Source organism: Cebus imitator, unplaced genomic scaffold (genome assembly GCF_001604975.1).
Source record: "Cebus imitator isolate Cc_AM_T3 unplaced genomic scaffold, Cebus_imitator-1.0 Scaffold254, whole genome shotgun sequence".
NCBI classification, from domain to species: domain Eukaryota; kingdom Metazoa; phylum Chordata; class Mammalia; order Primates; family Cebidae; genus Cebus; species Cebus imitator.
The window spans coordinates 1,022,291-1,034,873 of NW_016107569.1; the positions used below are offsets into that span (position 1 = coordinate 1,022,291).

At 53.1% G+C, this 12,583-nt stretch overlaps 1 protein-coding gene across 2 annotated transcripts in view; it reads right to left on the reverse strand.

The window, feature by feature from the left end:
* Positions 1-2,472: 2,472 nt before the first annotated feature.
* Positions 2,473-12,583, reverse strand: part of ABL1 (ABL proto-oncogene 1, non-receptor tyrosine kinase) — a 161,061-nt gene continuing 150,950 nt past the window's right edge. For both annotated transcript variants that reach the window (XM_017499071.1, XM_017499072.1), the window contains exons 8-11: positions 11,066-11,218; positions 9,788-9,877; positions 9,283-9,447; positions 2,473-6,147 (exon numbers count right to left, since the gene is read on the reverse strand). In XM_017499071.1, the coding sequence (XP_017354560.1) occupies positions 4,433-6,147; positions 9,283-9,447; positions 9,788-9,877; positions 11,066-11,218 (2,123 nt within the window). In that variant the 3' untranslated portion in view covers positions 2,473-4,432. The remainder of the gene's footprint in view (positions 6,148-9,282; positions 9,448-9,787; positions 9,878-11,065; positions 11,219-12,583) is intronic.

The following is a 12,583-nucleotide window of genomic DNA, read 5'->3' on the forward strand; positions in this document are numbered from 1 at the left end:
ATCGCTTGAACCTGGGAGGTGGAAGTTGCAGTGAGCTGAGATCGCACCACTGCACTCCAGCCTGGCGACAGAGGGAGATTCCATCTAGGAAAAAAAAAGTGGCGTGTGGGTTTCTGGTGGTAACTTGGAGAAGGGCTGTGGGGTGGCTGGAATGCTGAACGTGCTCACACGTGGGCTGCAAGTTTAGGAAAATGACACTGAAGTGCACTGCACACCAAGTATGCACCTGTTCTCACTGCATGGTGTGACACAGTTTCACTAAGTGACATGCCCGCTAGCCAGTGTCACCCAGAAACAGACCTGCTCCCAGAGCACCCAGGGCTCTAATCAGGCAGGACATCCTCCATCCCGCATTCCCCTCCTCCCCGACTTCTGACACTACGTGCTGGCTGTGCCTTTACGAGAATGGAAGCTTCTGGTGCTGCTGTGTGGTGTCTGGCTGCTCTGCTCATGGCTACGTGGCGAGATGAACTCACATCGCAGTATGTGGCCATGGTCGTTGCACGCATATCCACCACGTGTACACGCTATCACTTTTACACCTTCATTTCTGCTGATGGACATCTGAATTGTTTTCATTTTTTTTTAAGAATTGGTTTTTTTTTAAAGAATTGTTTTCATTTTTTTTCACCTGGCCAACATGGTGAAACCCCGTCTCTATTAAAAACACAAAAATTAACCAGGCGTGGTGGCGCGTGCCTGTAATCCCAGGTACTCAGGAGGCTGAGGCAGGAGAATCACTTGAACTTGGGAGGTGGAGGTTGCAGTGAGCGGAGACCATCCCATTGCATTCCAGCCTGGGGGACAAGACGGAAACTCGGTCTCAAAAGAAAAAAAAAATTTTTTAAAAACAGGTTTTCACTCTGCTGTCCCAGCTGGAGTCCAGTGGCACGATCACTGCAACCTCCACCTCCTGGACTCAAGCAATCCTCGCGCCATACTCAGCTAGTTTTTATACTTTTTTGTAGAGATGGTGTCTCACCATGTTGCCTGGGCTTGTCTTGAACTCATGGGCTCAAGCAATCCGCTCACGTCAGCCTCCCAAAGGGTTGGGATTACAAGCATGAGCCACCGTGCCTGGCCTTTTAAGAAAATGTGATACCTTAGGCTGGTGTTTTGTAAATAATAATGGTATTAACCATAGGTGCGGGCTTGGCCCATGGGTATTCCCTGGTTTAGGACCTTGAAGGCGGGACTGGAAATGACCTGGAAACTGCTAGGTGTGTGCACAGAGGTGCATTTTTCTGGGGCTGGGATCCACAGCTTTCATTAGGTTCTCAGGAGGTTCTGTAACCTAGGGAAGGTTAACAAACCACTCTCTTAGAATGGATAGACCAAGCTAACTTTTATAAGCTCGAGCGACACCCATGAAAGATCCTCATTCAGGAGACGAGAGGCATCTTCCTCCACACTGGCCCAGTGCGGCCGACCGGCCTCACATGCAGGAGCTGACTGTGGACACGAAGCCTCAGCACTAAGTGCTGGGAGGGCGGGGGCGACAGTCCACATCTTACAGGAGGAAGCAGCTGTCAGCTGTGGATGTCACCAGTTGTCCCATGTCTTCATTCAGATGTGGGAGCAGCCATTCAGAGGACACCCCTGAAAAGCCCCAGACTTGGGGGACAGCTTTGGACAGCTATGGTGGCAAGCTATGGTTCAACCGGCAAGGAACTCGGGGGCCCCAGCCTGTTACTGTCCCTGTGAAACAAGAGGGGGAGAATCTGGTGCCTGGCACTGCCCGTTGCCACTCGCTCTGAGCGCCCTATGGTGGGTGCCACCAGCCCCAGCCTGCCTGGAGCTCCACCCGCAGCACAGCACGTCTCGCTCCAGGTCTCCTGGGAGGAGCTTCACTGAGCCGTGATCTTCACATGCTCTGCTGAGCAGGATCTGCACCCCTGACAAGCCTGCTGGCCTGATGAGTATCATTATCAGAGGGCGCTGCTCACTTCCCAGCCGCCCCTTTCCAAGCTGTGAGCTTGATGGGGACTGAGCTGGGGAAGGGCGGCGGGGCTCAGTCTGGGATGGCCTTCCCAGGCTCCGAAGGCAAGCACACCACCACTCCTCCTCGTCCACACAAAGATCTAAGACACGTGGCATGAGGAACACAGGTAAGTGAGGGGTGCCTGGTGGCGCAGGGCGGAAAGATGGAGAGAGAACAAGCACACGTGGGGAGGGATTTGCCCTTAGCCAGCCTTAGTCTGGTGGCACAGCCCACTCCCAGTGATTTGGGCAGGTTGGGCTGCCGGCAGGTAAGTGCCAACGGTACAGGAAGGGTCCAAGCATAGCAGGTCAAGTGCCTGAAAAATGGCTGTGGGCTCCCAGGCCGCAGGGGCCGACCTGCCACCATTGCTCTGTGAGACCTGACGCCGGTCCCACCCCCGTGGGGACACCGGGACCCACTGCATCCCAGCCCCACACACGCAGGCTCAGAAGAACAGGGCAGGATCACAGGCCGACGCAATCTGCCAAGGGTTCTAATGTTGTAAACACTGATTTATTTAAAAAATACTACAGAGGAGAGATTTGGATTCAAAAAAAACACAGAGAATCATACACAGAAACAAAATGCACTAGACCCAGAGACGCAGGGGAGCCACCGCAGACGTCCAAGGGAGCAGGGTGGGCGCTGTGCACGCGCCACTGATAAAAGAGAGTCTATAAAAGATGCATACCGAGAGATATGGGTACAATACAGTGGCACATCACGTTAACAAAAAGGGACCAGTACCTCATGGAAACAGGCGGTCAGGGGACCTGGGCGGGTGCTTTGCTTTGTCTTCAAGGCCGCTGTCGGTGACTAATGCCTCCCTCGGGCTGGGTCACAGCCGTTGGGGGCAAAGAGGTGATGTGCTGTAAGAACCGCATAAAACGATCCAGAAAAAACCATTTCTACCAGAAAAATAAAGTCCAAGTTTAGGTGATGAGCATAAAGCTAGGGCCCGTGTGAGGCTGGCGGCACGGGGGCGGGAAGGTGGCTCCTCCTGGCTCTCCCAGCGTGGAGACCGGGGGGCAGCCACCTGCCCACTGCTCTTGGAGTTAGCTGCTCTGTCAAGGTCCAGGAGACCCCAGGTCCCTGCCCAGAGTCACAGCCCCCACACCTGGGCTCCAGCCTGGGGCAGCCTCGGGGACAAGACGCCAGGCGTGCTCTGTGAAACACTCGATGCTTTCAGGGGCTTCATTTGTGGTTTTCCTAACACTCCCTGATGACCCCCACAGAACATGAGGCTATGTCACTCATGGTGATTAAATAAGATATTCGCCCAGTTCAGGAGTGCAGCCGGGACTGGTCAGGGCCTTGCCTCCTGTGTGTGTGCAAGTGCCCGGTGGCAGCTCTGTTCTCAGAGTGGCTACACAGAGGCAAGGCTTTGAAATGCTTCAAGAACTCAGAAAAGTGAAGACTGTCTTGTTCCAAAGGAATGGGCCTTGTAAGAATCTCCTTTACCTTACAGGAGCAGGGAGGGGATTGGCCCTTTCAGGGCAGCCAGCTGTGTGAAAGGAAGGTTCACTCCGGGCCCCTGCAGACCTGCCTGGGCCCAGTCTGGGGCTATTTGGCACCAGCTGTTCACCCAACCAGCCACTGCCTCCCTTCTGCTGGGGGAGGGATGTCGGCAGTGACAGTGACCTGGACCCTTGAGACTCAAGCTTTCTTGCCAGGATTCACAGTGCACTTCACAAGAGAGCAAGAGCTAGGGTGTGGGGGTCGTGGAGAGGACAGATGAAAAGGACATGGCCCGTGCCTCGATCCTTTTCAGCTCCCACCTGCCCAGGACCCAAAAGGCTGGTTGGCTTTAGCACCCTGTTTTCCACCCAAATCAACAGCCGTCCTGCACGTGAGGAAGTGTTGAGCGCACCCCGCCACGGGCAGCAGCAGAGGGCAGAGTGACCAGCCATGTGCATGGCTGTGCGTGCCCTTCACGAAATGTGGTTCTTGAAGCGTGTCTTCAGCACAGGAGGGGCAAGGCCAGGGAGTGCAGGCAGAGGGCCTGACGCACAGGCCTCAGTCAGGCTTCCATTCTTGGAGAAGTGGAAGGAAAAGGCCCAGCCAGGGGAAGAGGGGCTCCAGAGAGAGGACGAAAAGGACACTCCGAATCAGCCGTTCCCACCTGGCCTGGAGCGCCGTCTGGAGCGCTCAGCGGGAGTGAGGCTGGCGGGCCCCAGCATGCCAACTGCAGTCCACGAAGTGGGAACTCCACAGATAAAACTCGAGGACAGAGACTGAGCAGGGTGCCCGGGCAGGGAGGAGGAAGGTGCAGGAGGGCAGGCGGTGCAAACGTAGGTAGTAGAGCTGGACTCCACCGGGTCCTCGGCTCTGCCTGGCGCAGAGCTCCGGGGCCAAGGTGCCGACTCACTGGTCCCTTGTCAGCCACTGTCACAGGTACGGGTACACCCGCAGGCAGCTCCAGTGGGCCTGACACCAAACACCTGGCTGCTGCTACCTCTGCACTATGTCGCTGATTTCCTTCACTGAACTGAGGAGCTTGCTGAAGTCCTGAGTGGCCGCCGGACCACTGCCTGCTGTCGCCGGGCAGATCTGAAGCTCCCGGAGATTATTCTCCAGTTTGTTGATGGCCTCTCGGAAGGCAAATTTGTTCCTCATTTGCTGGATGGAATCCACGTAGCTCACGCAGAACGTGTAGAGGTTTTTGCCGGCCTCCAGGACCGCGCTGTGGCTGGCCATCTGCTCGGAGTTCCTAGAGATGGCGAGGCACAGTGCCTCGGTGCTGTCCAGGACCACGCTCTTGGTGATGGCGCCGCTGGCAATCCGCTCTGGAGGTTGGCGGGTTTTCCGAAGAGACACTCGGGTTGATATGAGAGGGATGAAGGCAGTGGAAGATGGCTGGTCCCCAGCCAGGGCTGAGGATGCTGATGGCAATGTGGAGGGAACGGGGGCTGGGCTGACGGGGGTCCCCAATGGCTTGGCAGACTGTGGCTTTGGAGTGGCTGGGAGTACCGGCTTTTTGAAGCCCTCTCCCAGCTGGCTGGGCTTGGCAGCGTCACTGTTCACAGCATCAGCCAGACTTGCGGCCTTTGTCTTTGCTCCTGGGCCTGCCTCCCCGGCCGCCTCCTGGCTCGGGCTCTGCGAGGGCTTTCCTACAGCCTTCCCTGCAGAGGCTGCTGGTGGGGGCGGTGGGGCAGGTTTGAGCCTGGACAATTTCCCCTTGTCCCTGCCTGGTGACTCAGAGGAGTGCTTGTGCCTCCTCACTCTGGACTCTTCGGTGGGACCCTTGCTGGTGCCTGCTGGTGTGCCTGAGCCTGCTTTGCTGGTGGGGGGCACTGGCTCAGCTACAGCAGGGGTCCCTAAGGCACTGCCCTTCCCAGCTTCTTCCTTGTGGGGGAGGCCTGAGGCAGGGGCCATCACAGCCTGCCGACGGAGGAGTTTTGGAGTCAGGCTGGGTGGGCTGGAGCCCGGGCTGGACTCCATGATGTCTCTGAAGACCTCATCAGCAGCTTCCTCATTCTTTTTCACCAGCCTGGGTGGGGGTGTCACTGTGCCTCGGGTCACCTGGTCAGGCCTGTTCTCCCCTGCCCTCTTCCGAGGCAGAGCCGGCTTCTCACTTTTGTGCCCTCCAAATGTGGACGAGTCAAACTGTCTTCCGGTGGACTGCAAGTCCCGAGGCAGCGTGACTGACCTCCACTCCGTGTCCTTGGCTCCGTGGGGCACGCAGGAGGCGGAGCAGGAGCGCAGGAAGCGCTTGCTGGAGCTGCTGCCACCCTCCTCCTCGCCAGGGGCTAGACGGCTGCTGGTCAGCGTGCTGGACTTCTTCCACAGGTGGGGAGAGCGGAAGCCTGAGCCCCCGGACTCCCGGAGGGCGCCATTGGGGACCCCAGCCCCATTGCTAGGCTTTGGGGACTTGGCTGAGTCAGCTGTGTCCAAGGGGGTGAGAGCCAGCGCCCCGTTGCTGATGTCCCGGCCCTCTTCCTCGCCGGCCCCTCTGCGCTCTGGCTGGCCGTCCATCTCCCGGAAGGAGCTGCTGCGTTTAGGGGGTGTTGGGGCTGTCTTCTTCTTCTTCTTGATCAAGGCGCTGAACAAGTTGGTCTTTTTGTCTTTGGGGAGAAGGCGCTCATCTTCATTCAGGCCACCCTCTGGGGGACCTCGCTCTTTTCGAGGGAGCAATGGAGACACGGCAAGCTCGTGGTCCAAAGGATCTGAAATGCAAGGGGAAGAGCTGAAAACTCCAGACTGACGCTCCTGTGGCCCAAGCTGGTGCTGCCCCCATCCCATGCTCCCCAGAGAACACCCGAGTGTCTGGGTTCAGACAGGCCTGAGTCTGATAGCCGGCTCTGATGTCCACAGTCCATGAGGCCAGGCCAGCCCCTTCTCTCCACCTGTCTTCAGCTTGCTCACTCGTAACCGCGCTACAGCGTTGTTGTCAGAATGCAGATGACATCACAAAGGTGAAGTACATGTCACGCTCCTCTCAATAAAGCCATCACTGCTGTTACGACTGTCATCAGGAAAGGCTTTGGGCCAGGTGCAATCCCAGTAGGTATGAGATTGGGAAGTTGAGGTGGGTGGATCACCTGAGGTCAGGAGTTTGTGACCAGCCTGACCAACATGGAGAAACCCTGTCTCTACTAAAAACACAAAATTAGCCAGGCGTGGCAGCACACGCCTGTAATCCCAGCTACTTGGAAGGCTGAGGCAGGAGAATCGCTTGAACCGGGGAGGCAGAGGCTGCAGTGAGTGGAGATCGCACCACTTAACTCCAGCCTGGGGAACAAAGCGAGACTCCAGCTCAAAAAAAAAAAAAAAAAAAAAAGGTCTCTCTCCCTGAAAATGGGAACAAAAAGCTGGATAGCTGGATGGCCCTGGCCTCTACATCCCTACACTGGTTTACTTTAAGGCAGCAGCCCCCACCCACATCACTCTCTGGTGAGTGAAAACAATGACAAGGCCAAACAAAGGGTCAAAACCTGCCAGCCAGCTAGGTGAGAGGCCTACGAGGAGCTCTGGGAATAAGGAGCCTGGTTCCACAGTGGGGAAGGGACAATGGGCCATTATGCACAGGAAACATGAAGGGATGACCTCTGACAATTTTCAAATGGGCACTCTTTACATACGAATCACAGTTCATAAGAAATCTTTCTGGTGGGCCAGGCGTAGTGGCTCACGCCTACAATCCCAGCACTTTGGGAGGCTGAGGTGGGCGGATCATGGGGTCAAGAGATCAAGACCATCCTGGCCAACATGGTGAAACCTCGTCTCCTCTTTAGTCCTCATTCTAACCTAAACCTTGTATCACCTGAAATTAAACCAACTCGTTTGAAAGAAAAAAAAATTAGCCGGGAGTGATGGCACGTGCCTCTACTCCCAACTACTCGGAAGGCTGAGGCAAGAGAATCACTTGAACCTGGGAGGCGGAGGTTACAGTGAGCTGAGATCATGCCACTGCACTCCAGCCTGGAGACAGAATCAGACTTCGTCTCAAAAAAAAAAAAAAAATAATTTTGTGTTGCCAAGCTCCTGCTAGTGAATGACAGAATTCTCTTAGAGGTCAGCTGCAAGAAGAGGGTTTCTGTTGGCACTTGTAACTCAGAACAGAGGTAGCAGTATGCATTTATCAGAACCCAAGGCAGCACAGAGGATATCAGGGAATGCCAAGGCCCTCCCAAAACTTTAATCCAGTGGAACGAGGCCAGGAGTGTGAAATAGCAATGAATTATGCACCGCTCGGTTTCAGTGCTGAGCAGTTAATTGACACACTCGGCTCACCAAGAGATCACTATCAAAATACCCCTCAGATGAAACTGCCGGGCCTAAATGAACATGACTACTGATCACTAGGTTCTTAATAAGCACAGCGTTCCCACAGAGGCCTTTCCTCCCGACTGCTCAGCCACCTGAAATCGGGGAAAGAAAACAGGAGGAGGAACAGTGGAAGATTCTGGAGAGTCTATATGCCATAACCTCCAAGTGGGTGAGCAAGATGACCCAGTGGGGCAGGAACTATTGTTAATTTGGACTCATTTAGCATGAAAGCCTTTTAAATGTGCATTCTGGTACGTAGTATACATGCTATACTCCTGTGGTAGTGGACACATGTACGTTACATGCCACATATATTATGTGGGCTGCACGTTCAGCTTTTTTTTTTTTTTTTTTTTTTTTTTTAACACTAATATAAGTACATGATAAAGAAAACTCAGGTCTATAGATTCTGCTGTTGTAAACATCCCACCATAAATCTCCATAAAGTGGGGCTTTGTCCCGTCCCTTCACAGGCATCCAGTCTGCGGTCATTAGAATGGAGTCCACCACTGCCATCCCCAGATGGCTGGCCTAGACCACCACCCCCAATATGGCTTGGCTGTGTCCCCACCCAAATCTCACCTTGAATTGTAATAATCTCCATGTGTCAAGGGTGGGGTCAGGTGGAGATAAATGAATCATGGGGGTGGTTTCTCCCATAATGTTCTCGTGGTAGTGAATAAGTCTCATGAGATCTGATGGTTTTATAAAGGGGAGCTGCCCTGCACAGGCTCTCTTGCCTGCCGCCAAGCAGGATGTGACTGCTCCTCATTCACCTTCAGCCATGATTGTGAGGCCTCCCAGCCATGTGGAATTGTGAGTCAACTAAACCTCTTACATTTAGAAATTACCCAGTCTCAGGTATACGTTTATTAGCAGCGCGATAACAGACTAATACACCCCTCAATGCTTTTGTTCAGGTGGTCTGCAGTAGAACCTGGACCACTGGTTCTGGGGGTCAACACAGAACAGGGCCTGGCCTGTAGGTACACTACATGAATGTTGGCAAATATTATTTTTGCTAGTGTCTCGAGACCCCTGCTGAGCTGACTCCCTTGCTTGCCTAGGGAATCGCATCAGAAAGATGCTCTTCCCAGAGACCACCAGGACACCGGCTCTGTCCACAGGCATGTCCTGGTTCCGCCTGGCTGCAGGGAGCTTGTCCCATCAGTGCCTTCGCTGCGAGCTACGCGTCACGCAGCCTGGTGTTGTTGCATCTGCTCTGAGAAAGCAACCACAATTGCCGTGGGTAACAGGTGAGAGATGGGCTAGCTCCCTGGTGGGCTTCAGAAGCACCTCTGCCTATGGGACGGAACCCGCTGCTGGAGCCTATGCTCCTTGGTGACTCCCAGGGGAAGGGGACAGGAGGCAGGTGGGGAGAGAACCTTTCTCCTTCCGAAGTTGAACCGTTGAGAAAGGCTGTGCCTGCCCTTCTGTGCAGGCTCCATTCGCAGCTTCCCGTTGGCCTGTGCTGGCCCGAATGTAGCCTGTGGCAGGGAGGGGCAGAGCAGCGGGGGAGTAGGGGGACATACCACTCTCTCCCTGGCCCTTGGAGGGAGGCGCCTCAGGCACGTCGGCGGCGTCTCTGTGCTCCGCAGCTCTCCTAGAGGTCCTCGTCTTGGTGGGCAGCTCTGGGGCCTGCAGCAAGGTGCCTGCAGCCCCACGGACGCCTTGTTTCCCCAGCTCCTTTTCCACTTCTAAGAATCACACAGGCACAGAAACAAAAATCCAGCACCCATCACTACTGGTGTCGGCTTGGTATGGTGGTTCTCTTTCTTTGTAAGATAACAGTGCTCATCTGCGCACAACTAAAGAAAAGGCACCTGGATGCCGGAAAAACAGCCCTTAGCATTTCTGAGAACTGCAGGGCTGCGGTAGAAAAGAGAGCAACACTCCACACCTCTGCCCACCTTTCTGGTCTCAGAGGACAAGCTGGTCTGTGAACTTCTACCAGGAAGTGAATTCAGTGACCCAGGCTGTAGTCCCAAACAACTGCCCTTTTACCCCACTGCAGTGACCCCAGGATGGGTACTTTACCATCAGAGATACTGGATTCCTGGAACATTGTTTCAAAGGCTTGGTGGATTTCAGCAAAGGAGGGCCGGTCAGAGGGATTCCACTGCCAACCTGGACGGATGAAACCCAAGTCAGATCATCCATGAGGTCTGGCTAGCAATATAGGGCCAGCAGTTCTCAAGGAAAAGTCTAGAATGAAAGCAGCATTCCAATCCTGCTAACCATCTTTTGCTGCTGCAACAAGTTAAAATGACGAATGCCATCATGTCTTATTATAGACATTAAGAATTTGAAAAGACAATAGATGCTGGCAGGATTATGGATTGTAAAACCCCAGAGAGATGGTGACAGCAAGAACTACATTTATAAATATATTTTTCCCAGACCCACTCTAGTAGGTATAGAAAATTACTAAGCCCAACATTCTTTCTTCACGGTTATCAAGGTCTGAAGTAAAGAAATTCTCATGAAAATAAGACTACATGAGGAATAAACAGCCTGACAAAGCCTAGTGCTGGGGACCGCAGACAGCCACTCCCAGGCGTCTGACCTGAGGGGACACTGGTACAACCTTTTTTAATGGTTTGGTAAGATTTATCAAAGCTTAAAACTGCGTGGACAGTTCTTTGAACCAATGGCTCAACTTTTAGAAATATCAGCCAAAGGCTAGGCGCAGTGGCTCACGCCTGTAATCCCAGCACTTTTGGGAGGCAGAGGTAGGCGGAACACATGGTCAGGAGTTCAAGACCAGCCTGGCCAACACACTGAAACGCCATCTCTACTAAAAATACAAAAAAAATTAGCTGGGCATGGTGTTGTGTGCCTGGTAATCCCAGCTACTTGGAAGGCTGAGGCAGGAGAATCACTTGAACCCGGGAGGCGGAGGCTGCAGTAAGCCGAGCTCGCACCATTGCACTCTGGCCTGGACAACAAGAGCAAAACTCCATCCCAAAAAAAAAATAAAATAAAATAAAAAATCACCTTGCATGCTTAGCTACTATAGCAGAAGTTCTGAAGGCAGGGCCCGGGAATCTGTATTTAGGAATAAACCCAGGTTTGGTATCCATCAACACCATTTTTGCTTTAAAAGACAAGTTACACATATACTATCTATCTATAAATAAAGGTCAATAGAGGCCCTGAAAAAATACGTATCAAATGGCTATAGTAACTGCTTCTGAAGAACTGGAATGGAGAGAGCTAACGGAAAGACTTTTAACTTTGTGTGCACGCTCCTGCGCGGCTGGAATTCCTGCGATGCCCACATACACTTGTGCGAATGGGCTGAGGAAAGCTCACATGCTCGCATGAGTTCGTAGACCTTCTCTGGGCAGCCTTCCGGGCGCTCCATGCGGTAATCCTTCTCCAGCAGCTCATACACCTGGGACAGGTCAATTCCCGGGTAAGGGGACATGCCATAGGTAGCAATTTCCCAAAGCAATACGCCAAATGCTGAAAGAAAACCCAAAGGGAAAGGCTGTTCAAGATGTATAGCACTACACTGCATTTAAAATCAGTTACCTCTGCAGCAGACTCAGAAGGGACCGCCCCAGCAGCAGCCCAGGCTCTTTATCATCAGAAGACCAGGACAAGGCGGGCGCAGTGGCTCACGCCTGTAATCCTAGCACTTTGGGAGGCCGAGGTGAGAGGATCATTTGAGATCAGGAGTTCAAGACCAGCCTGGCCAACATGACGAAACCTCTTCTCTACTAAAAATACAAAAATTAGCCAGGTCCGCCTGTGGTCCTAGCTACTTGGGAGGCTGAGGCAGGAGAATCCCTTGAACCCAGGAGGCGGAGGTTGCAGCGAGCCAAGATCCCACACCACTGCACTCCAGCCTGGGTGACAGAGCGAGACCCTGTCTCAAAAAAAAGACCAGGACAGAACAAGACCTTCAGTAAACTCACCCCACAGACAAACACGCTGGAGGAGGGCAGATGATGAGTTATCAGACCCTGTGGGGTCTTTCAGGTAATGTGACCATCTTTCTAGGATATGTGGCAGAAGGAACCTGGCGCTAGAAGTCAGCCGGCCATGTTAACTCACAGCTCTGTGACCGACCAGCTCTGTGCCTAACTGGCCACCACTATTTCTGGGTGCACAAGACTATCTCCAAAGCCCCTTCTAATTCTAAACATGTTATAAAGATCTTATGAAATCTTTGCAAGTTTTGAAATCCCAGATTATGGCCTGAAATTCCATTTTCCACTAAAGGACAGGATGCCTTGGAGAAATGGGTGATTCAGGCCTGGGGCACAGAATGAACCTAGAATATCTTGCCATTTGAGGGCATGGATGTCATGGAAAACCACAAGGGTAATGTCAAAATGACTAGGAGCTGATGTGAAGTTCCCACTGGCCAAAGATGAGACAATCTGAACGTCAACAGGGAAAATAACTGCAGTGGACTGAAACACATCAAATACATATACATTTGAGAGTTCATAGTAACACCATGAATGACAAACGACAACAAAATCCTATTTGGCCACCACTGAAGGGTATTAAAAAACTAACTTGTGGCACTGCGTGGTGGCTCATGCTTGTAATCCCAGCACTTCGGGAGGCCAAGGCGGGCAGATTGCCTGAGCTCAGGAGTTCCTAGATCCCTGGAACATTGTTTCAAAGGCCTGTGCAACATGGTGAAACCCCATCTCTACTAAAAATTAAAAAAACAAACGAACACACACATACACAAAAACCAATAGCTGGGTGTGGTGGCAGGCATCTGTAATCCCAGCTACTTGGGAGGCTGAGGCAGAAAAATTGCTTGAACCCGGGAGGGGGAGGTTGTAGTGAGCCGAGATTGTACCACTG